Source organism: Aquarana catesbeiana, linkage group LG08, assembly GCF_042186555.1.
Source record: "Aquarana catesbeiana isolate 2022-GZ linkage group LG08, ASM4218655v1, whole genome shotgun sequence".
Lineage (NCBI taxonomy): Eukaryota > Metazoa > Chordata > Amphibia > Anura > Ranidae > Aquarana > Aquarana catesbeiana.
This window is the reverse complement of record NC_133331.1, coordinates 285,542,776-285,568,906: the sequence shown is the minus strand read 5'-3', so window position 1 is coordinate 285,568,906 and position 26,131 is coordinate 285,542,776. Positions and strand designations below refer to the sequence as shown.

At 40.9% G+C, this 26,131-nt stretch overlaps 1 protein-coding gene across 6 annotated transcripts in view; it reads left to right on the top strand.

Annotated features, from left to right (window-relative positions):
• Positions 1–1,205: 1,205 nt before the first annotated feature.
• The window catches only part of LOC141106556 (NACHT, LRR and PYD domains-containing protein 3-like), a 47,922-nt gene continuing 22,996 nt past the window's right edge, over positions 1,206–26,131 (top strand). For 4 of the 6 annotated variants that reach the window (XR_012235739.1, XR_012235740.1, XR_012235738.1 and 1 more), the window contains exons 1-8: positions 1,206–1,331; positions 7,955–8,012; positions 10,543–10,827; positions 12,169–12,207; positions 15,599–15,883; positions 19,023–19,061; positions 19,365–21,123; positions 24,869–25,003. Coding sequence is in view for 3 of the 6 variants with exons in the window: in XM_073597411.1 (XP_073453512.1) it covers positions 7,991–8,012; positions 10,543–10,827; positions 12,169–12,207; positions 15,599–15,883; positions 19,023–19,061; positions 19,365–21,123; positions 24,869–25,003 (2,564 nt within the window). In the remaining 3 variants the exon portion in view is untranslated. Of the gene's footprint in view, positions 1,332–7,091; positions 7,273–7,954; positions 8,013–10,542; positions 10,828–12,168; positions 12,208–15,598; positions 15,884–19,022; positions 19,062–19,364; positions 21,124–24,868; positions 25,004–26,131 lie in introns of all 6 variants that reach the window. The other 2 variants (XM_073597412.1, XM_073597413.1) reach the window with 2 other exon arrangements.

The following is a 26,131-nucleotide window of genomic DNA, read 5'->3' as shown; positions in this document are numbered from 1 at the left end:
TGCCAGCAGAACCCTTAATTGGACCTACCCCTGAAGAATTCTGTCCCTCACCAACTGGTGCGGAGCTAGGCCCGGAACATCTAACCATGGTTGCCATGCAGAGTTACCAACAACATTTTCGAGGCACATTTCTGTGTTGGTAAGTTAATTTCTTGCGAATGAGCATATTGTTCACTTATTCTATCCACTGTCCCCTGGTGGGCACCCTAGGAGCAATCCAATACTGCGCAATAAGTTTGTGGACTGTATATAATAAAGGTATGATCGCTGTATGTGCATGGGGAGTAGGAGATTCCTCCTCAAGAGCGCCCAACAGAGAAACAACAGGATCCAGGTCATCAGTTTAGAGTTAACAATAAACGATGGCCCTAGAATTATCGCTCTCACTCTGGCATGCACGGTGATATGTAACATGTATAGCGTAATCAACGTTTTCATATATAGGTGCCCCAAATGTGCGTGTTTACATATGTATGTGCGTGTACACATGGCAAAGATCAAACTTTTTGGGGGATCTTAAGTGCTTTAGTGTAACTTTAATTTTTTCCCTTTTTTCACTAAACTTTATTGCTATCATACAGGGAACCAATAACCAATGTGATAATGTATATACAGTGACAGGTTCTCTTTAGTAAGACATCAGGGGTCTATTAGAGGCCTATATCCAGCAGATCAATTCCATCTGAAAGCTGAAATGCCTTTTCAGATTTAAACGCATTTTAGAACCTCCCAATGCTGACGTATGGTTACATCGATGGCAGTGAAAGGGTTAACAATCAAACTGAAAATGGGAGAAAAATGCAACAAAGGCTTCAAATGTTATTGAATTTTTTTGGTCTAATCTTTGCGGTCGGGTGGGGGAGGTGCTCAGTGCTGGGATATATCAGAAGTATACAATGAGCAGTGTATGGTCTGAAAGGGATCACAGTAATTACTGACATATGACCTGTAGGCTATGCAGACTAGATAGTAAAATTATTTCTCCCGGCTTCTCCTCTATCCGGTATCATCTGTGCGTAGAGTCAGTATATACAGAGTGGAGGTGGTAGAACACAGAGCACCCAATCAGAAGCCTCTACTCATTGACATGAATTGAATGCCCTCTGATGATCTGCCTTGTACTTGGCTTCCAGCACTATATGTTATGGTTGGGGGAGAATTTTATCAGCAAACATCAGTACAGGAAAGGCGTGTTCTTCTATAGAAGAGCAAAGAGACATTTCCGGCTCATTCTGAGATTCCGGACTGATCCAGGAAGCTGGGGGCCCCTGTGCCATGTCTGCAGCTGTATGTTACAGGGCGGAGGTCTCCGGTAATCAGATCATTCCATGGTAGGAGCCTTTCATACTTCTTCTATCTGACACAACTTGTCCTCAAAGTCTCCCTTTCAATCTCTTAATCTAAACATTACTGCAGTTAAAACACAAAGCTGGGCTGAAAGGATGGTAAAAGAAAAGATCGCTTTGGGCTTTTCAGCAGGAGGGGGTGCAAAAAGTGGGACATGCAACCTATACTGCTGAACTCTATAACAGCTCATGGGGGTGGCCTTTTTCCTCTGGGTGATCAGTAGAGACGGGTCAAATGTACCTAGGTTCAGTGGTGTCACTAGGGTTGGTGTCACCTGGTGTGGTAAAACATGCATACCTCCCAACTTTTTGAGATGGGAATGAGGGACACCTATCAGCAGAAGTATGCAGGCATAAGACACACCCCTGGCCCCCTTAAAGGAGAATTGTACAAAAAAAAGATTGGTTAAACCCACAAGTGCTTTTTTTTACCACTACTATTCCTTTATATTGGCTTTTGGAATTTACGAATGCAGCAATTTAGAAATGAGATTAAATGTTTAGTGCTGGAAAACACTTTTTGATAGATAAAAAGTGCATTCTATATACAACTATATGGATAAGACCAAAATGAGGGACAAATGAGGAGGAATGAGGAACAGAGGGACATTGCTCCAAATCAGGGACAGTCCCTTGAATTCAGGAACAGTTGGGAGCTATGAAACATGGGGTCACCTCCCCTCCACCAAGTATAGTTCCCTCCTCATTACAGACCCCTCTCCACTAAGTACAGACCTCCCTCCCTCAGTATAGACCCCCTCTCCTCTATGAATAGACCCTCCCCCCTCAGTACAGACCCCCCTCTCCACCAAGTATAGTTCCCCCTCTGTACAGACCCCCCTCCCTCAGTACAGACCCCCCCTTCTCCAGTAGGTACAGACCCCCCTCCCTCATTCCAGATTCCCCTCCACTTAGTACAGACCCCCCTCCCTCAGTCCAGACCCCCCTCCACTAAGTACAGCCCCCTCCCTTATTCCAGATTCCCCTCCACTTAGTACAGACCCCCTTCCCTCAGTCCAGACCCCCCTCCACTAAGTCCAGACCACCCTGCCTCATTCAAGACCCCCTTCACTAAGTACAAATCCCCCTCCCTCAGTACACACCCCTCTCCACTTGTGCTAGTAGGGAGGTGGGGGGTCCGTTATGTGCTGGGGGCACTTTGGGAGCAGAGAGGACTTGTGCTAGTAGGGAGGTGGGGGTCAGAAATGTACTGGGAGGCACTTTGGGAAACAAAAGGGCTTGTGCTCTTGTGGGGGGTCAGATTTAAAAGCCAACCCTCACTTCTAGCATAGGTCCTCTTTCCTCCCAAAGTGCCCCCCCAGCACATATCCTTTTGACCCCTTAGAATCACTGCCCTGTCTTGTTTAACTCCCTCCCCCCTTTTTGGTCACTGTCCCCCTCCTCTGTCCATCTATAATATAATACAGTACATTACAGACCTTAGCTCGGCATGCACAGCGGTGTACCTCCTCTGGTCTGTGTACATGAAAACAGCTGAGGAGGGGGAGGTGGCTATGGCTTCAGTCTGCTCTGTTGTGTGAGACAGCGGGGACAGCGGGCTAGGGACAACCCAGACAGCCAGGGAGAGATGCGGATGCTGGTGCGGTGTTTAGCTGGTGTCACCCGGGTGCGCTCCACACCCCCTGCACCCCCTAGTGACACCACTGCCTAGGTTCAGTTTGAGGCTGCTTCAGGGAGCATTCTTGAAGTTCAGTTGCACAATTTGAGCCACACTGAATGTGATTCAATGAGAGCCCTATGTTAAAAAATAGTGATGCCCATTTTCCAGGATATTAGGTAAGATGTTGTCAAACAAATGGCATGGGGGCTGGGCACAGTCCTGGGAAACCAAATAAAAAAAATTTAATTTCTGTTGGCTGGGAGCAGAAATTTTAATAGTGCTTAAAGAGCGACATTAAAAACGCAAAATTCCTTTAAATATCGTGCCTGGTGGGAGCCCTTAACATCCTTAACATCCATATAGAGCAGCCTATCTATGCAATGTATACAACCTACTACAGCAAGACTGATATTTACAAGAAAAATTATACTATTGAAATTGAAAATTAGCCCTGGTTCGCATCAGTGTGGCTTTGAAAGTGCGTAACTTCAGCGTGATTTCAAAGCCGCAGATTGGTGCGATTTTAAACCCCAATGTTATTGCAGCTTGCGACAGAAGTTAGAGGAGAACAGGAGAACCCCCTGGAAAAGCACCTTGTCCCATGTTGACGAGGGCAAAGGCCTGCTCTCCACAACCCTGGCCTGGTGGTTGTGGGGGTCTATGGGCAGCGGCTTATTGGAATTTGGAATATCCCTTTAAAAATAGGGGCCCCAGCTACTGGCCCCACCCCCTACATAAATAAGTGAGGGGTACATAGCATCCCTACTTAATCACAAAAAAAATGTAAATAGTAACTATATGTACCACACTCTTCAACAAGTCTAAAAATAAATAAAAACCCCAAAAATGTCCCGCCATGTAAATTCATCATCAATCACATCATCCAACGATGCAGATCCTGATATGCAATCATGATGGATAATGTCCCCAACCCACCAAACAAAAAAACCTGCTGACCATTGGACATGTCCGGTTCCATTGCTATCCCATCTCTGTGAAAAACAGCTCCAGCCCCCAACACTAAATGGAACCAGGTGATATCATGTAGCCATATCTATGCTATGATGTCAGCAACAATCCCTGCCCCTTTCTTTACATGGCTGGAGATTTCCATTCAGTAAATGAATGGGGCTGTAGATGTCACATATATATAATTTGACCATAGAGAATAAAATCAAAGGAGAAAGAATGGGACTTTAAATGAGGCTTGTTACTGTAAAAATAAGTGTATGGAGTATATATATATAATGATAAAACCTTTATTGTATCAAATGCAGTCCCACCTAATGTATCTAGTTGTGTGTATACAGTCAGGTCCATAAATATTGGAACATCGACACAATTCTAATATTTTTGGCTCTATACACCACTACAATAGGTTTGAAATGAAACGAACAAGATGTGCTTTAACTGCAGACTTTCAGATTTAATTTGAGGGTATTTACATCCAAATCAGGTGAACGGTGTAGGAATTACAACAGTTTGTATATGTGCCTCCTACTTTTTAAGGGACCAAAAGTAATGGGACAGATTAACAATCATCCATCAAACTTTCACTTTTTAATACTTGGTTGCAAATCCTTTGCAATCAATTACAGCCTGAAGTCTGGAACGCATAGCCATCACCAGACACTGGGTTTCATCCCTGGTGATGCTCTGCCAGGCCTCTACTGCAACTGTCTTCAGTTCCTGCTTGTTCTTGGGGCATTTTCCCTTCAGTTTTGTCTTTAGCAAGTGAAATGCATGCTCAATCGGATTCAGGTCAGGTGATTGACTTGGCCATTGCATAACATTCCACTTCTTTCCCTTAAAAAACTCTTTGGTTGCTTTTGCAGTATGCTTCGGGTCATTGTCCATCTGCACTGTGAAGCGCCGTCCAATGAGTTCTGTAGCATTTAGCTGAATATGAGCAGATAATATTGTCCGAAATACTTCAGAATTCATCTTGCTGCTTTTGCCAGCAATCACATCATCAATAAATACAAGAGAACCAGTTCCATTGGCAGCCATACATGCCCACGCCATGACACTACCACCACCATCACTGACGAGGTGGTATGTTTTGGATCATGAGCAGTTCCTTTCCTTCTCCATACTCTTCCTTCCCATCACTCTGGTACAAGTTGATCTTGGTCTCATCTGTCCATAGGATGTGGTTCCAGAACTGTGAAGGCTTTTTTAGATGTTGTTTGGTAAACTCTAATCTGGCCTTCCTGTTTTTGAGGCTCACCAAAGGTTTACATCTTGTGGTTAACCCTCTGTGTTCACTCCGGTGAAGTCTTCTCTTGATTGTTGACTTTGACACACATACACCTACCTCTTGGAGAGTGTTCTTGATCTGGCCAACTGTTGTGAAGGGTGTTTTCTTCACCAGGGAAAGAATTCTTCAGTCATCTACCACAGTTGTTTTCCGTGGTCTTCCGGGTCTTTTGGTGTTGCTGAGCTGAGCTGTGCGTTCTTTCTTTTTAAGGATGTTCCAAACAGTTGATTTGGCCACACCTAATGTTTTTGCTATCTCTCTGATGGGTTTGTTTTGTTTTTTCAGCCTAATGATGGCTTGCTTCACTGATAGTGACAGCTCTTTGGATCTCATATTGACAGTTGACAGCAACAGATTCCAAATGCAAATAGCACACTTGAAATTAACTCTGGACCTTTTATCTGCTCCTTGTAAATAAGATAATGAGGGAATAACACACACACCTGGCCATGGAACAGCTGAGCAGCCAATTGTCCCATTACTTTTGGTCCCTGTGGGAGGCACATATACAAACTGTTGTAATTCCTACACCATTCAGCTGATTTGGATGTAAATACCCTCAAATTAAAGCTGAAAGTCTACAGTTAAAGCACATCTTCTTTGTTTCATTTGGTGTATAGAGCCAAAAAGATTAGAATTGTGTCGATGTCCCAATATTTATGGACCTGACTGTATATATAACTATGCATTATCATCATATACAATGTATATGTCCATGGTATATTTGTATTATTATGTCAGCCTATTTGTATATGGTTGTGTTTACATTTTGAAAACGTTATCATGCATTTCTAGACCACGGAACTGCATTTGATACAATAAAGGTTTTATATATATACAGTAAAACTTTGGATTGCGAGCATAATTCGTTCCGGAAACCTGCTTCAAAGCACTTGTATATCAAAGCGAATTTCCCCATAAGAAATAATGGAAACTCAAATTATTCGTTCCACAACCATTTATTCAGAAGTCCTTCAGTTTATAGTCCATATAAAAAGATTATAGCAATGAGACCAGGTTGTGTAACCATAAAATGTCCATCCACAAATGGAAGCCTCCACAAGGGGATTAGAAGCAAAATCCAGCAGGAGCCACAGAGTGTAAAAGAGAAGAGAGGAGACTCTAAGTGTAGTAATATGGTTACATTTAATGAAGGTACAACATTTAGCAACTCCCATGGTTGATGATTAAAACAGGCACATCTAAGTATGCAGGCATCCGGGGTAAAGCTGTCCACATAGACCATCCTCCGCACCGCTGTCAGTCTGCAATTTGGTTCAGGCACTGATCCAGGTACCACACGGCACACGGCGCACAGCTATAGCCACAGGACCAGTCTGTGGTGGGACATTCGGACATTTACTCCGGGGCTATTCAGCCCATACTACTGGTCCCAACCAACTAGGTGCCTCACTTTTTCAAATGAGAAGTCTATGGGCAGACATCACACAATAGATGTCGCTGACACTATGCACCTTATGACTGTGCCCTACACACATATAATATTTTGAACCTGTGTTTGCTAGAATACCAATATGGGCTATTTGGTCCTCAATGCCTGCTCACATGGAACCATCATATTGGAATATATCTGAATGCTAAATATTGTTTGAACCCCTGACCCCTGATGAAGGTATTTGAACATCTCATACTGGAAACGCGTCGGTCACCTGGGCATTCATATTTTATACTACTTTTTGTATAACACTTTTATGACATTCCATGTAATTGATGTTGTGCATATTTGTCATTTGTGGATTTTTTATATTTTTTCATTATTAAAGTTTTCATTTTTATGGATCTTCTGAGTGGGTGGTCTATTCAAAGTCCCAATTAAGGGGGTTACCACTTCTTTGTTCCTCAGTCTGCAATTGTGACCAGGAAGACTACCCTGCAGTAGAGCAATCTGAAAGCGAGGCTTGAACCGCTCATGGAGCGCAGCATGGAACGGATGATGTTTATGGTGGTGCAGGGGATGGTCTATGTGGAGAGCTTTACCCCGGATGCCTGCATACTTAGATGTGCCTGTTTTATTCATCAACCATGTGAGTTGCTAAATGTTGTACCGTCATTAAATGTAACCATATTACTACACTTAGAGGCGCCTCTCTTCTCTTTTATACTCAGTTGTTGTGACATGACACTACTTATATGTACGTACGTACATATATCAACGTATATCAAGACATCGCTTGTATATCAAGTCAAAATTAATTTAAAAATTTTCTTGCAAAATGCTCTCAAACCAAGTTACTCTCAAATCAAGGTTTTACTGTACTCCATACACTTATTTTTACAGTAACAAGCCTCATTTAAAGTCCCATTCTTTCTCCTTTGATTTTATTCTCTATAGCCATGGATGGAGGCTTTTTACTGTGGAAGTGTCAGGTTGCAATTTTTTCCTTTTTTAAAAGTTGACCATAGTTTTCCCTTAAGTTTTAGCAAAACCCCCATCATGTTCTTAATAGCCTTACCTGACCTGTATAAAGTGATCTGGCAAATGCCTGAAAGAAGATGCTTTACCCATAGTCCATAGCTATGGGTTGTGCCCATCAAATTCCAATCTGTCTTAATTGTATTTGACCCCAAATGGACACAAACCCCAGAAAGGAAGCCATACATTGGGCATGTTAGGCAAAGGTTGAATTCCACCTAGATACCATTGATTGCATTGTGGTTAAGTGTCTTGCCACTATTGCCAAACTGATTAATATCTGTTCCTCCTAGGTGATGTAATCTCTGGTCATCTCTTGCCCTGGTGACATGGCGGCCTCCTCCTCACAAGGTATGCCTGTTTTTTGCAACAGCTTTCTCCAGTGTGTGCCTCCATCTTTCATCTCCAAACATAAGGGAAGCTAACAGAACGGGTGTAACAGGATGGGTAATCAGCTATGTGAGTGGACAGAGCAAGAGCTCAAGCACATTAGGCGTTCAGCCTTGGTTTATAAGGCCTAAATGTAACTCTTAATTTACTAAAAAGGTGAAAAGTTAGAATTCATCTGGTTTATAGACTGGATACATCCTAATTACAGAGCCATTTATCCAACTGTTCATCCAGAGCCTCTGGTTTATAGACCAGATACATTCTAAATATAAAGCAATATATCCAACTGTCCATCCAGAGCCTCTGGTTTATAGTCCAGAGTCAATAATTTGTAGAACCACCTTTCGCTGCCATTACAACTGCAAGTCTTTTTGGGGATATCTTTACGAGCTTTGCACATCTAGAGAGTGAAATTTTTGCCCATTCTTCTTTGAGAAATAGCTTAAGCTCTGTCAGATTGGATGGAGAGCGTCTGTGAACAGCAATTTTGAAGTCTTGCCACAGATTCTCAATTTAGGTCTTTTTGATTTAAGTCTGGACTTTGACTGGGCCATTCTAACACATGAATATGCTTTGATCTAAACCATTCCATTGTAGCTCTGGTTGTATGTTTAGAGTCGTTGTCCGGCTGGAAGGTGAAGCTTTGCCCCAATCTCAGGTCTTTTGCAGACTCTAACAGGACTTCTTCTAAGATTGTCCTGTATTTGGCTCCATCTGTATTCCCATCAAGTCTGACCAGCTTCCCTGTCCCTGCATCCCCACAACTTCCCAGCATCCCCACAACATGATGCTGCCACCACCATGTTTCACAGTGGGGATGGTGTGTTCAGGGTGATGTGCAGTGTTAGTTTTCTGCCACACATAGCGTTATGCTTTTAAGACAAAAAGTAAAATTTTGGTCTCATTTGACCAAAGCACCTTCTTCCACATGTTTGCTGTGTCCCCCACATGGCTTTTCACAAACTGCAAATGGGACTTCTTATGGCTTTCGTTCAATAATGGCTTTCTTCTTGCCACTCTTCCATAAAGGCCAGATTTGTGGAGCGCACGACTAATAGTTGTCTTGTGGACAGATTCTCCCACCTGAGCTGTGGATCTCGGCAGCTCCTCCAGAGTTACCATGGGCCTATTGGCTGCTTCTCTGATTAATGCTCTCCTTGCCCAGCCTGTCAGTTTAGGTGGGCGGCCATGTTTTGGAAGGTTTGCAGTTGTGCCATACTCTTTCCATTTTCGGATGATGGATTGGACAGTGCTCCATGAGATGTTCAAAGCTTGGGATATTTTTGTATACCCTAACACTGCTTTAAAATTCTCCACCACTTTATTCCTTACCTGTCTGGTGTGTTCCTTGGCCTTCATGATGCTGTTTGTTCACCAAGGTTCTCTAACAAACCTCTGAAGGCTTCACAGAACAGCTGTATGTATACTGAGATTAAATTACACACAGGTGGACTCTATTTACTAATTAGGTGACTTCAGAAGGCAATTGGTTCCACTAGATTTTAGGGTTATCAGAGTAAAGGGGGCTGAATATAAATGCACCCCACACTTTTCACATATCTATTTGTAAAAAAATATGAAAACCATTTATCATTTTCTTTCCACTTCACAATTATGTGCCACTTTGTGTTGGTCTATTACATAAAATCCTAATTAAATACATTTACATTTTTGGTTGTAACATGTCAAAATGTAGAAAATTTCAAGGGGTATGAATAGTTTTTTCAAGGCACTGTACATCCAGAGCCTCTGGTTTATAGACCAGATACATCCTAAATATGGAGCTATTTATCCAACTGTACATCCAGAGCCTCTGGTTTATAGACCAGATACATCCTAAATATAGAGCCATTTATCCAACTGTCCATCCAAGGCCTCTGGTTTGTAGACCAGATACATCCTAAATATAGAGCCATTTATCCAACTGTCCATCCAAGGCCTCTGGTTTGTAGACCAGATACATCCTAAATATGGAGCTATTTATCCAACTGTACATCCAGAGCCTCTGGTTTATAGACCAGATACATCCTAAATATAGAGCTATTTATCCAACTGTCCATCCAAGGCCTCTGGTTTGTAGACCAGATACATCCTAAATATAGAGCCATTTATCCAACTGTCCATCCAAGGCCTCTGGTTTGTAGACCAGGTACATCCTAAATATAGAACCATGTATCCAAATGAAGAAACCTTAAGGCACCCCATGGTGCCTGGGCACCCTGGTTGAAAAAGGCTGTCCTACACCATCTACAACTTTATTTTCGACATTTACAGAGTGATAAAACTCCAAATTGGATTTGGAATTCCTTATTGATACACAGGTCAGTATTTTATTATGTAATATCTTGATATATCTAGCAAACCTCTAATGTTGCTCCCCCTTTCATATGTTCTTTATTAAACAATTAGCGGTCAGTATAGACCTATGCTAGGGAATTTCTTGACTTCAAGTTCGCCTGAATGTTTACTGTGGTGGGTATTGTTTCTACAGGAGAGATGGATTGGCAGACCCCTGGGGATCTCATCATATATTCTCTTGAGGACCTGAAAGGCAGTGACTTCAAGAAATTAAAAAATAAATTATCTGATTTCTCTTATGGAGATAAACATCCCATTCCCAGAGGAAAACTAGAAAATGCAGATTGTATCACCACAAAGGACCTCCTGATAAACACATATGGAGAGGAGGGAGCTCTGGATGTCACCATTGCCGTCCTTATTCTGAACGGTCTGCTTGGACCTGCAAATGACCTCCAAGAAAAGAGAACACAAAATGGTGAGTTCCCATCTATAACAATAATTTCATAACAATTGTTTTACAACATTCATTACCTATCAGCAGTGGCAGAACTACCAGGGTTGCAAAGGCCGCATTTGCGACCGGGCCCTGGTGTACTGCCACTGTCCAGGGGTCCCAGCAGGGTTGCTTGCTGCTGACAGTTCCCCCTCCCGTCTCCCTCGCACCGCAGGAAGTGTGAAGCTAAGTAAGTGAATTTGATCATTTACACTCCCAGAGGTGCACACACAGGAGGAGAGGAGTAGGAGGAGAAGGAGCAGATTGTCTCTCTCCTCTCCCATCCGTGCGAGGAAGGGGTAACTGTCATTGCAGGCTCTAGGCTGTATGAGAGAGACGCTCTCCGCTCAGAGCCCTAGTGAGGCGGCACTGATGGGCACTGATAGGTGGCATTGATTAACACTGATATGTGGCACTTAAAGGCAGAACTGATGGGCACTGATAGTCAGCACTGATGGGCACTATTAGGCAGCACCGATGGGCACTGATAGGTGACACTAATGGGCACCGATAGGTGGCATTGATAAGCAGCACTGATGGGCATTGATATGCAGCATTGATGAGCACTGATAGGCGGCACTGATGGGCACTGATAGGCAGTATTGATGAGCACTAATAGGTGACACTGATAGGCATCACTGATAGACGGCACTGATGGACACTGATAGGTGGCACTGATTGGTGAACATAATTAGGCAGCATCGAGAGGCTGCACTGATGGGCACTGATAGGTGACATTATTGAGCTCTAATAGGTGGCACTGATAGGCGGCACTGATAGGCAGAATTGAGCACTGATAGGTGGCACTGATAGGCGCCATTGATGAGTACTGATAGGCGGCACTGATGGGGCTGCACTGATAATCAGTGTAAACAAAGTACTACCTTGCCGGTTAACTGCTCTCCTTTTCTCACACAGACAGAGCATGGGAGGAAATGACTGCTGATAACTGCCAAGTCTGTTTACATGTGATCAGCTGATCACATAATACAGGGCCACCGTGATTGGCCCTTTACCATGATCTGTGATCAGCTGTGTCCAAAGGACACAGCAAGTCACAGAGCGTGCTGGATGTGTGCCTCGGGGGGCACACGGGAGGCAGAGTTCTGGGAGGATGTCCATGGCTGCCCTTCTCGAGCTAGAAGCCTAGGGGTTAGATGGAAGGGGTGGGGGTCAGAGGGGCCCTTCATGGTTTCCTGCTCCGGGGCCCTGAAGGTTCTAGTTACCCCTCTGCCTATCAGCATGAGAAAGATGCAGATAACTTTTCTGAAAATTATATTAAAAGGTTAGTGTACCTAATCTTATAAAAATTGTGTTTTGCAGCCAAGTTGAAGACAACCACGACCAGCAACAAATTAAAAGGTCAGTAGAATGTCCACCTTTTAAAAATATATTGTTTTTCATTACTAAATGTTATCTATTTTAGTTTGGGTAATGTGTGAAATGTTTGAATTCATTGTCATTGATGCATTTTTTTTTTTAGAGTAAATTATGAAGTTTATTTCAGCCTTTGATACACAGAGTGGAGCATGGGTTTGTTAATGACTTTAAAGTACTTTTTGCATGATTTTTGTATGAATTGCTTAAAACCTTTATCATTACATCTTCTTATTTTATGTATTTATTTATGTATGGTATTATCTAGGATATAGTGCTTCAAATAATTCACTGTTATAAGATATTATTATATAGTCATAGCTTCACTTAGAGCAGGCAGCTTCATTTCACAATAGTTTGGAGAGTTCAGACTTTTTTTTTTTTATAAGTTTAAATCGGTATTTTTTGTTAGAAAATTACTTAGAACCCCAAACATTATACATTTTTTTTAGCAGAGACCCTAGGGAATAAAATGGCGACTGTTGCAATTTTTAATGCTACACTTTTTTTATGTCAAATGCATTTTTTTGGGGAAAAATACATTTAAATGAATAAAAAAAAACACAATATTTACCACATTTTGTTTGTAAAATGTGAAAGATGATGTTACGCTGAGTAAATAGATACCTAATATGTCACGCTTAAAAAGCTGCACACACTCGTGGAATGGCAACAAACTAGGGTACTTAAAAATCTCCATAGGCAATTTTTAAACAACTTTACAGGTTACCAGTTTAGAGTTACAGAGGAGGTCTAGCACTAGAATTATTGCTCTCGATCTAACGTTTGTGCCGATACCTCACATGTGTGGTTCGAACACCGTTTACATATGTGTGTGTGACTTATGTATGCGCTCGCTTCTGTGTGCGAGCGCGGAGGGATGGGGGTGCTTTAATTTTCTTTTTCTTATTTATTTTTTTATTTTTACACTGCCTCTTGAATTTTTTTTTTATCACTTTTATTCCTATTGCAAGGAATGTAAACATCCCTTGTAATAGGAATAAGAAATGACAGGTCCTCTTTATGGAGAGATCTGAGGTCAAAAAGACCCCAAATCTCTTTTTTACCTTTAAAAGCAAACAATTAAAAATAAATAAATAAATAAATAAATAAAAACATTTTTGATCTTTTGCTTTAACCACTTGAACTCATAACTTGGAAGATTTACCCCCCTACATGGCCAGGGCATTTTTTGCGATACGGCACTGCGTTACTTTGACTGAAAATTGCGCGACCGTGTGACGCTGTACCCAAATAAAATGTATGTCCTTTTTTTCCCACAAATAGATGTTTCTTTTGGTGATATTTGATCACCTCTGCGTTTTTTTTGGGGTTTTTTTGCGCTATAAACAAAAAAAGACCAACAATTTTGAAAAAAAATAACAATATTTTTTACTTTCTGCTATAAAACATATACAATAAATTTAAAAAAATCTGATTTCTTCATCAATTTGGGCCAAAATGTATTCTGCTACATATTTTTGGTAAAAAAAAAAATCCCAATAAGTGTATATATTGATTGGTTTGCGCAAAAGTTAGAGCGTCTACAAACTCTGGGATATTTTTTTTTTACTAGTAATGGCAGCGATCAGCGACTTATAGCGGGACTGCCATATTACTGCGCACATTCTGACACTGACAGACACTTTTGATACTTTTTGGGGACCAGTGACACCAATACAGTGATCATTACTAAAAAAAATATGCACTGTCACTGTACTAATGACACTGGCTGGGAAGGAGTTAAACATCAGGGGGGATCAAAGGGTTAAAGTGGATGTAAACCCAATGTCATCCTTTCTAAACTACTGCCATAGGGGTTAGCTATAAGGATATACATGCCTCCTGCATTTATCTTTGCCTGTCAAATGTCTCCCCTCTGTCTGTTATGAGACCCGAAAAACTGCAGATTCTGTGGGCGGGTCTGTTGTCTGGGGCTCGGTGGGTGGAGTCCTGATGTCAGTAGACTCCCCGCCCACCTCTACACTCCCCTGTGTATTTCTAACACTGAACTTCTGCTATGATCTCTAACATCCAGTGAAAAGACAGGAAAGTAACCACATGACTTCAGCATGCCCAATCATGGTGAGGTGTGGAACAGCCAATCCTTGCAGAGCTGCTGAAGAAAGGAGTGGGGGAGGGAATTAAAAAATACTGCCTGTGTCTTAGGCTGGTGCACGAGATATGTAAATCACCTGTCACTCACAGCAAGGGGGAGGATTTGACATAGTTTTTCTCAGTTTGTCAAGAATTATCTCACTGAACAATAGAAGAGGATTGCTCAGAGATGGATTAACTCTTTGTGGCAAGACTGGGCTTAAATGATAGGAAATATTATACTCTACAGTATGATATAAAAAAAAATTTCGGGTTTACATCCACTTTAACTTTGTGCCTAGCCAGTGTTTTAATGTACTGTGGGAGGTGCTTTTACTAGGGGAAGACATAGATCCGTGTTCCTTTATTATATATATATATATATATATATATATATATATATATATATATATATATATATATATATATATATATATATAATTTTTTTATTTTTTTTTTTACATTTTTTTTTTTTTTTTACATCCTGTCATCAGTGTAGTCACCATAGTGACACTCTACTACTCTTGGTCGATGGTGATCAGGGTTTTTTTTTTTTTACACTTCACTGCAATAAGCAATAGCTTTAGCTGTCATGACTGGGTTAACCATTCATGAACAGCTTGCTTATGTTTGTGATCTGTTGTTAACTACAGCCAATCACATTGTACAGATAGCCAGGTACCATGTGATTGCTGTGAGCCAATCAAATATCACAACAGTAAGCAAGTTATTCATGAATAGAAAGCCATTCATGACAGGTTGTTTACACTGTTATCATGTGATAGCTGTGACCAATCATAGTGATCACATGATACCCGGTTTCCAATTACCGTTAAGTGAAAGTGTCCATCACGCGCTGTGCACTCCTAACCCGGAGCAGGCGCGATGACATACAGGTACAAGATCCAGCCTGCTCATGCCGCCTGCATGCAGTATATATACAATAGGTGGATGGCAACTGGATAATTACCCTAGATAAAAGTAACAATAAAAAAGAATATTATTATGGTATGGTAGTATGGTACCACAGTACATTTTTGTGATTAGAGTCTAGCTTTATCTGCCTGATATGGAAGAATTTCTTAATAATGTACAGGTCAATATTTTATTATCTAATATCTTGGTATTTATTTGTTTGGATTTATCAGACTCTAGTTTTGTTCCCCTTCCATACGTTCTTTATTGAACAATTAGTTTCAGTATAGACCTATACTAGTGTTTTTATTTTTTACCTGAAGTTGTTCTGAATGTTTTTTGTGGTTGGGTTTTGTTTCTACAGAAGGGATGAATTGGCAAACCCCCGGAGATCTCATCATATATTCTCTGGAAGACCTGAAAGGAAGTGACTTCAAGAAATTTAAGAATAAATTGTCTGATTTCTCTTATGGAGATAAACCTCCCATTCCCAGAGGAAACCTGGAAAATGCAGATTGTATCACCACAAAGGACCTTCTGATAGACACACATGGAGGGGAGGGAGCTCTGAATGTCATATGTGAAGTCTTAACCCTAATTGGTCTGATGGGACCCGCAAATGACCTCCAAAAAAGGAGAACAGCAATTGGTAAGTTCCCGTAAACCCTTTGCGCCTAAGGGTAAAACAAATCTTAATGCCCAAGCACAATTTTGCAACTTTGACAGTTGTTATCAAAACTGTAGATATCATCACAACTACTTTGTGCATCCAGGTGGATTATACCGCATTTTTTTCAGGACAAATTGGGCTTTTATTTGGTGGTAAATGGTAATGGATGTGTCCTAATTTTTTATATTATCAAAGGAAAACTGGCCAAAAATATTTTTAAAAATATTTTTTTTTAAATGTAGGTGTTACTACCCTAACCTACCACCAAAGAACAACCCAAATTAAATTCTTCTGCTCCTGACAATGGTAGCGATACAATATACACTATATTGCCAAAAGTATTGGGACGCCTGTCTTTACACGCACATGAACGTTAATGGCAACCCCGCCTTAGCCCGTAGGGTTCAATATTAAGTTGGCCCACCCTTTGCAGCTATAACAGCTTCAACTCTCCTGGGAAGGCTGTCCACAAGGTTTAGGAGTGTGTCTATGGTTATGTTCTACCATTCTTCCAGAAACGCATTTGTGAGATCAGGCATTGGTGTGGATGAGAAGGCTTGGCTCGCAATCTTTGCTCTAATTCATCCCAAAGGTGTTCTATCGGGTTGAGGTCAGGACTCTGTGCAGGCTAGTCAAGCTCCTCCACCCCAAAATTGTTCATCCGTGTCTTTATGGACCTTGCTTTGTGCACTGGTGCGCAGTCATGTTGGAACAGGAAGAGGCCATCCCCAAACTGTTCCCACAAAACTGGGAGCATGAAACTGTCCAGAATGTCTTGGTATGCTGACACCTTAAGAGTTCCCTTTACTGGTACTAAGGGGCCAAGCCCAACCCCTGAAAAACAACCCCACAACATAATCTCCCCTCCACCAAATGATTTGGACCAGTGCACAAAGCAAGGCAAAAAGATATTGATGAGGGAGTTTGGGGTGGAGGAACTTGACTGGCCGGCACAGAGTCCTGACCTCAACACCTTTGGGATGAATTCAAGCTGAGATTGTGAGCCAGGCCTTCTTGTCCAACATCAGTGTCTGATCTCACCTGGAAGAATGGTCAAACATTCCCATAGACACACTCCTAAACCTTGTGGCCAGCCTTCCCAGAACAGTTGAAGCTGTTATAGCTGCAAAGGGTGGGCCAACTCAATATTGAACCCTACGGACTAAGACTGGGATGCCATTAAAGTTCATGTGCGTGTGAAAGCAGGTGTCCCAATACTTTTGGTAACATAGTGTATGTTAGGTGTTGTATGTACCTGCACTACAGCCCAAAAACAATAGTGTGTATTTTGCTTTTTTTCATCCTACCTAAAACACAGACACTGACTGACACTGATACTTGAACGCGTGTAATCCCCTGTGCTACTATGTGTGCTAGAATACCAAATCGAGAAATATATCATTTGTGCATTAGGTCTTGTTGCTAAACACCTGTATGTGTTCCCACATAAACTGGAATAAACAAGCCGACAGCAGTTGGCCCTACAGAGGATGGCTTGATGCTGTGGGATGGTGGGTCAGCAAGCCCAGATCATGATCAAACGGGTTGCTGACCCCGGGCAAACACTTCCCTGTATTAAGGTCGAGGTTGAGCACCCCTGCCTTATACACTTCCACTGGTCTGTGTTTATTAGAAGCAATTATTATATATAGGGTTAGCGCTTCACACATTTATATTTATTGACACTGATACTAATTTAAAAAAACAAATTCTGTCCAAAAAAAAAATACTGACCCTGACCTTGACCCAAACACTAACCCTGGCACTGACCTAGATCAAGCCTTGATCTTGTTTTTTTTTTGCATTTTTGTATTTTATTTTTTATTATTATTTTATTTATTTTTTTACACACTTTTATTCTTCTCCGCAAGGAGAGGGAGAGATACAATGTATCTCTCGCCTCCATTCACAGAGAAAGAAAACAGAGACGAGCTTCACAGTGACTGATCACTGTGATAGCCAATCAGAGGCTACCATGGTGGTCAGGTGACCCAGAATCAGGAGTGCTGGGTCCCGATCATTAGTACGGGGCTCACGGTGAGACCCCGGTCTGTGTGCTGGGAGATACGCAAATATGCGGCCCCACGTATAAAAGCCAGGTTTAGTGGGACATATTTGTGTTAGGTCGGCATGAAGGGGTTAAAGTGATCTATATATATAATTAATTTTGAGTCACTACATCTATGCATACTCTCTATTCCAATTCATGCGATTTTCTGACGTTTTTCACTATTGAAAACCTCGGGATCTATGGATACTAGGAAATATTACCTATCCCTATAATCCAAGACCCCTCTGGTTAGCGCAGCACCCCCCCCTCTCTCTTTATACCATTTGATTTGGGCTGGTGTTTGAGCCCTTGTTTTCGGTGCATGCAGCTGTCCAGTAAGAGAAGTTGCATACAGGTTCAAAAATCGATTATTAGACCTATTTTCCTAACTGGTAGCGCAGGAATAACCCCCGTTTTTACTTATGTAAAGGCATTCTATGCATTAAGATAAAAAAGCCTTCTGTGTGTAGCAGCCCCTCTCAGCCCCCCCTAATACTTACCTGAGCGCCATCTAGATCCAACGATGTTGTAGGAGTGTCTCGGCTGCATGGAACTCCCCTCCTCATCGGCTGAGACAGCAGCGCAGCGTCATTGGCTCCCGCTTCCCGCTGCTGTCAATCAAAGTCAGTCAGCCAATGAGGAGAGAAAGGGGTTGGGTTGTGCCGCGGCTCTGTGTCTGAATAGACACACAGAGCTGTGGCTCGGCTCGGGTCCCCCTATAGCAAGCTGCTTGCTGTGGGGGCTCTCAAAAGGAAGCAGGGGCCAGGAGCACTGAAGAGGGACCCGAAAAGAGGAGGATCCGGGCGTCTCTGTGCAAAACCACTGCACAGAGCAGGTAAGTATACTGACCATTTCATGAAAACTGTTTTATAAAGCTCACTAATAATTACCAACAGGAGTAGGATGCAGAGAACTTTTCTGAAAGTAAATGAAAAGGTCCATTACCTGAAGGTACAGTACATAAAAGTTCTGAGAAATTACCAGAACTGAGATCTGATCCTAAGCAAAGACATTTTTCTACACACAGCCATTTATCTATTCAGTAATCTTATAAAATTGTTTTTGCAGTTACGCTGAAGACAATCACGACCAGCAACAGATTAGAAGGTCAGTAGAATGTCCACTTAAAACCATTTTCCATTATTCTACCACATAACATTTTAATAATAGAGACTCACATTAAGGGGGATCAAATTTTAGTTTTAATCAGGGTTTTTTTTTTATGATTACGTACAATTATAATATGAAGTGATATGAATGTTAGTGTTTGCCATGTTTGGTTTTAGTTAGTAGACTGAATGCTTATACAATATTTCTCCCCTAATATGCTAAAGTTGGCTAAACCAATTTTTCATGTTTTCAATTTCATGTCCACGTGAGTGATAAAAGATTTTTCTTCCTCTAATGCAGAGTGGAGAAAGGAATATACAAAGTCAATGAAGGAGGATTTCCAGCGGATGAAAGAATATAACGCTCGTAGAGGGGAGACTGTTAGCTTAAAGGACAATTATACCAATTTACAACTAATAAAGGGACCCCAGATAATGGATGAAAAGATGTACGAGATGTTTAATTCAGGCAAAGGAAATCTAAGGATCTTGGATAAGAAATCAGATAAATATTTTCCAACTACAATTCAGACACTCTTTGAGCCAGATAAAGATGGTTTCATCCCAAAGATTGTGGTGTTACAAGGACCTGCTGGGATTGGAAAAACTATGACCTCCAGGAAGATTATGCTGGACTGGGCCTCTGGGGATCTCTACCAAGATAAGTTTGAGTTTGTATTTCATCTGAGCTGCAGAGAACTTAACATCATCACTGGACCCATAAGCCTTGTGGGACTTTTATCCAGGACCTGCAAACTGCAGTGTTCAGATGAACTGGTGTCCATTCTGAAGGATCCTGGTAGAAAACTTCTCTTCATAGTTGATGGTTTTGATGAATTGAGGTGGACTCTGGAGAAGAAATCTGAGGTTTCTCATGACATTTTTGAAGAAACCCATAAAGACTTACTCCTCCAAAGATTGCTCAGAAAACAGATTCTAAAACAGTCTTCTCTGATCATCACCACAAGGCCACTGGCCTTGGAGAACCTTTACTCATTTGTTGATGAATCACGTGATGTTGAAGTCCTGGGATTTTCAGAGGAAAATCGTAGGGAATATATACACAACTTCTTTAAAACTGGAGATGATGCAGACAAAGCTCTCAGCATTATAAAAGACAATGAAATTCTCTACACCATGTGTACTGTCCCTATTGTATGTTGGATTGTGTGCACTGTATTGAAGCCCCAAATAAAACAGGACTTGGGCTTACTTCAGTCTAAAACAGCCACCTCTGTATATCTCCTGTATCTGAAGGGTCTAATAAAGTACCATTGTAGGGAGCAGCCAGCAAACACCTGCCTAAAGCAACTGTGTGCTCTGGCTAAGGAGGGAATTTTGAACCGGAAAATTTTGTTTGAGATGAAAGATCTAAATAGACATGGACTTTCTCTGTCTGAGGTTGAATCTGTATTTTTGAGTGAAAACCTCTTTCACCTGGACATCGACACCCAAACCTGCTACAGCTTCATCCATCTGAGTGTACAGGAGTTCCTTGCTGCTCTCTATTATGTGCTGGATGATGGTTCTGGAAATGAAGAAGGGACCACTGGATTGGGAGAGGGAACTTCTATCCCCGAGATCTGTAAAGGAAATTCACTCTCAACAATGTGTAAAGAACACCCATATTTAACATTAGCTGTGCGATTCTTGTTCGGACTGCTAAATGAAAAAGACGTCAAAAATTTTTCTATGAGCACAGGCATCAACATTTCTGTCCCAGCCAAGCAAGCAATGGAAGAATGGTTTTTGGGAGAATGGCTTTTGAAAGACTCACATATGAGGAATACCTGGTCAATTCATTCTATTGAAGCCATTTTATGTCTGTATGAGACTCAGGACAAGGACATCATCAAAAGAATCATCTCTTATTCTTCACATTTAAAATTGATAGATGAATGGAAGGGTCCTTTACGGATAGAAAAAAATTGTTCTAAACAGCTGTGCTATTGCTTGAAGACTTGTGAAAGTTTCCAGGCTCTCTCTTTCACAAGGCTTATATTGGAACCCAAACACCTGCAAATGTTATCCTCATTATTACACGGATGTCAAGAGCTCAGGTAAGATATGTGAAGGTGAAGTTATGTAAATAACTGAAATCAAAACAACTTTCCATGTTCATATTTATAATAATAATAATAAACTTTATTTTATATAGCACTTTTAAAGGTAGCTTTTTAAAGCACTTTTTAAAGACAAGAGAAACAAAAACACAGGAAATACACATGGTAATTAATACAGAGGGAAAAAAGGGACAATTACGTTGTCTAAAGAAAAAAGGTTTTAGATTTGATTTGAATGAGTTTAGAGAAAATGAGTCTCTGATGTTCTTTATAAGTGAATTCCAGAGTTTTAGGTCATAGTAGGAGTAGGCCCTGTCTCCCATCGAGTGTAGGTGAGTAGAGAGGACACACAAAAGACTGGAATTTGAGGAGCGGGGGTTACGGGGGGGGGGAAGCAAATTGATAAAAGTTCAGACAAATTATGGGGTGAATAGTTCCAATTTTTGAGCTGTACAAATTGTATGCAATGGCTGAGGAATAGTGGATGTTCCGACCAGATCCCCAGTTAGCAGAGGTCAATCTAGTAAAAGTAAAATGATGTATATGAAAGAAACAAAAAAATGAAGAATGATTTTAAATATGATAGGGATTTGTTTTTTTTTTTAGTAGTGTTGCATGTTTAGATTTGGTGTAAAAAAAATCACAATGAGTATAAAGCCTTTTGGATTTGTAAAAGAATTGTAACCACTTGACCTTCAGAAGGCTTTACCCCTTTCATGGCCAGGGCATTTCTTGCTATTCAGCACTGCACTACTTTAACTGTCAATTGCTCGGTCATGCATTACTGTACCCAAATTAAATTTATATAATTTTTTTCACACAAATAGAGCTTTTTGGGTGGTATTTATTCACCACTGTTTTTTTTTTTTGCTATATAAATTTAAAAAAAAATGAAAGTTTTGAAAAAAAAAACACATTTCTGTTTAAAAGATTTGTAAATAAATAATCTTTCTTAATAAATTTAGGCCAAATGTATTTTACTACATTTCTTTGGTAAAAATAACCCAAATCAGTATAAATTTTTTAGTCTGTGTAAAAGTTACAGAGTCTACAAACTATAGTATATATATTTTAAAATTGATCAATTCTGATGTACTGTACTGATGGCCTATCTCATTTCTTGAGGGCCCTAAAATTCCATGAGAGTACAAATACCCCCAAAATGATCCCTATTTCAAAAGTAGATGGTCCAAAGTATTTCGGAAGAGGCATGGCGAGTCTTTTGAAGTTTTAATGTTGTGACACAACTTTTTGGAAAATGAGGAAATTAAATAAAATTTGGATATCTTTTACATTTTTTTATACATACTGTCAGCAGCGCAGTACAGCATCATCATATGACTGTTGTGGCAGTGATCAGGGATATGAAAAAACAGCAAGGTGTGCCAGACTAAGTGTAGCAGATGGAGTCAAAAGGAGATTTATTAGGAACATCAGCCAAAAGGCTACTCACATGATCTAAGATAAAACAAGCATGTAACTCCAGAGTCCTTGGTCACTCGGGGGAGTCCAAGGCTGTGTCACAGCGGGCTTCAGCAGTGTTGTGGCAGGGTGCAGCGGTGTTGCAGCAGGGTGGATAAAGGGGCCAGCCAGGGCCCTACCTCACGATGAGGAAACCAGTGTGGAATGCACTCAGAGCACTCTGGAACCGGAAGTGATGTCAGGACGTGTCAGATGACGCGTTTCAAAGCTTCCGCTTTTTCCCCACATCTGGTTGGCTATTAGGACTGTCAGTCTTATAAAGACTCACCCAGGAGCGAGCCAATGGGACAATGTAGAGCAAGTGTTTTGAGGCTTGATTTAAAGGAACCAGTATGTGCAAATGGTGAAAATAACTACATATTCCACAGCATAGATTAGGATAAAATAACAATAAACATATAATGATAATTAATGGATGAGAGAAATAAAACAACATTTAGAAAAACTGAGAGTCATTCACAAAGTGAAAAGGTTATTATAAAGATGCAGAATTATAAAAATACACACAACCTATCGGGTGTAAATGGATAGTTTCTGATAAAAAACAATGACACAAAAAAAGAGAAACAGTGATATGTTTATATACATATGTATGTATATATGGCCTAATTTATATTAGATTGTATGAACCTTAAAAAAATGTATATACATTTCTGTAATAGTTAGGTGACTTAGCCAATTATGTGTGTTTAGTGGCAAGTATTAATAACAACTCTATTTTAACTTTATCTGTTTTTGGCTGTTTACTTACCACCCTACAAGATGCAGGTGGTGTGGTCACAAGAGATGGAAAATGGAAGGAGTCCCCAAATACCTGAAAAAATTATGTAAAAGTATCAGTGGAAAAATGATGCATAAGGAACCAATGTAATTATGAATTATGACATGAGGATCATTCAGATACCTGTATTAACCTCAATTTCTTCATTGAGGCCCTTTGGCGCCAAAGTCTCGAGGGTGTAAATCCAGAAATGTCTTGTTTAAATAAACGTTGGAACCGTTCTGCTGGTGAATATTTATCTTTTATGGACGCGATGATCCATACCTGAAGGTCGTCAGTTGCCTTCTGATGGTGTTCAGCGAAATAGCATGAGACACTATATTGGGGATTGCCCTCCTGAACTGACCATCGGTGCTCTTCAAACCTTTTTTGGGTTTTTATAATTCTACTTCTTTTATAATAACCTTTTCACTTTATGAATGACTCTTAGTTTTCCTTAATGTTGTCTTATTCCTCTCAACCATCCTTTATCATTACATCTTTATTGTTCTTTTATCCTAATCTATGTTGTGGACTAGGTAGTTTTTTACACCATTTGGACATGCTGGTTCTTTTTTTTTTTTTTACACCGTTATACACTTTCACTGTTATAAGCAATAGTTGACTGTCATGAATGGCTTTCCATTCATGACAGCTTGATTTCTGTGATTGGCTACAACTAATTTCATGGTATAGGGCAGGGATATGCAATTAGCGGACCTCCAGCTGCTGCAAAACTACAAGTCCCATCATGCCTCTGCCTCTATGCTTGTGGCTGTCAGAGTCTTGCTATGCCTCATGGTACTTGTAGTTCTGCAACAGCTGGAGGTCTGCTAATTGCATATCCCTGGTATAGGGTGTCAGGTACCATGTGATAGCTGTGGACCAATCACAACTTCACAACACTAAGCATGCAGTTATGAATCAATAATAGCAATCACATGATACCCCAGCCGCTTATAGCAGCCAGCGCACCAAGTTCTGTGATCAGCTGTGTCCAGTCATGGGATTGAGCCACTGTGCACCTCAGTGGGCATTCTAATGTGCATGTGCTGGGTGACTTACTGGTGCATTGCCAAGCCTGGCTGTGCCACCCACCTGCAGTAAAACTACAGTGGGCAGGCAGCAAGTGGTTAGGATGGGTTTCATAAATAATAATAATACTTTCAAGAGAATATGATGTTTTAGCAGAAATATATGTATAAATATAAATATAATATATATTTATATATAATATAAATATATGTTTAAAGCATATCTATCTACCAATGGTTCTGCTTTAAACAGGAAACTCAAAGCAGAAAATAAAATCAATCACTGAACTGCTGAAAAATGGATGTATTGATTAAATGTGTATTTAGGAGATCTGAACATAGCAAGTTTGGGGTGGTTGGGCGGGCGCACACTTTGCAATTCTACCTTGGGCGCAAGAACTTTTTGCTTTGGCATTGGGTAATGACACTCACATGTAATGTCTTTTTATTAACTATTTTCTTGTAGTTTTCAGTATGTATCTTCCCCGAGAAAGGACAAAATCCCCCGGACTCAAAACAGGATTATGGCTTTTTTCGCTGGAAAAGTACCTGTTGATCTTACCTGGTTGCCTCACTCACAGAGTAAAATAAGGACATTAAAGTAAGACAATCTCCATTTTCTGCAGAGATATAGAAATGTTAAAAAGTTAGTTAACCTATCAACACTCTTGCAAAAAGGCAGGATGTCATCAAGCCATTCTTGGCCAGGCTACGGGAAGTATAATAATGGCTTACACCTATAGCAAGGGTATTATTTAACTTTGGTCAGATGTTTTAATCTACAGTCTCCCCTTACCTACATAGGCAGGGTTTTTTTTTTTTTTGGTAAAGATGAAATAACCCTTTAAGTATTTAATACATTGTTTTTTTCCAGTGCTTCCTTGTAGCCAGGGTCGGTGCAAGGATTTTTATCCACTTAGGCGAAGGTGCATTTTGGAGTCCCCCCCCACTAACCATTCTCCTGCCACCCCCCTCCACAATGCAAACCCCCACCCTCATATGGCATACACTTTATTTGCCTGCTGATGCTACATCATCAATGTTGCCATGCATTCAGTCATGAATGTAATGCAGTGTAGATCGCATTGCATTACATTCTTTCTAGGCCTTGATGGCTGGGGAAACTGTCAATGTTGCTCCTGGGCCAGGAACATGAACGGGGGAACGCGGACGTGTGTCCATGTTGCCAAGTGACGGCTGACTGCTTGATTGGTGATCCACATCCACCCTGTGTGCAGCTTGCAAGATACTTGTGTAAGTGTATCTGAATAAAGCGTTACTTGCTTTTACTATCACACTGACCCAGGCGCCCTCTTTCTGCTGTTTTTGCTTGTCTGAGGGAACTCCCATATCCTACTGAGGAGCTGCCGGTGACTGTGTGTGCAATCCCCATCCACCTGTGGATCCATCCGTCCTGTGGACTTCTCCTTGATATCCCTTACTACTATGGACTGTATGGACTAATTCTTATTAATTCATTTTGGGTATATCTTGTTGAAGCATACATAGCACAAGAGATGGTCAGAGACTGCAGACATTATACAAGAGTTGGTCAGAGACTGCATTCATTCCGCAAGAGATGGTCAGAGACTGCATACATAGCACAAGAGATGGTCAGAGACTGCATACATGGCAAAAGAGATGGTTAGAGACTGCGGACATGGCGCAAGAGATGGTCAGAGACTGCATTCATGGCACAAGAGATGGTCAGAGACTGCATTCAGGGCAC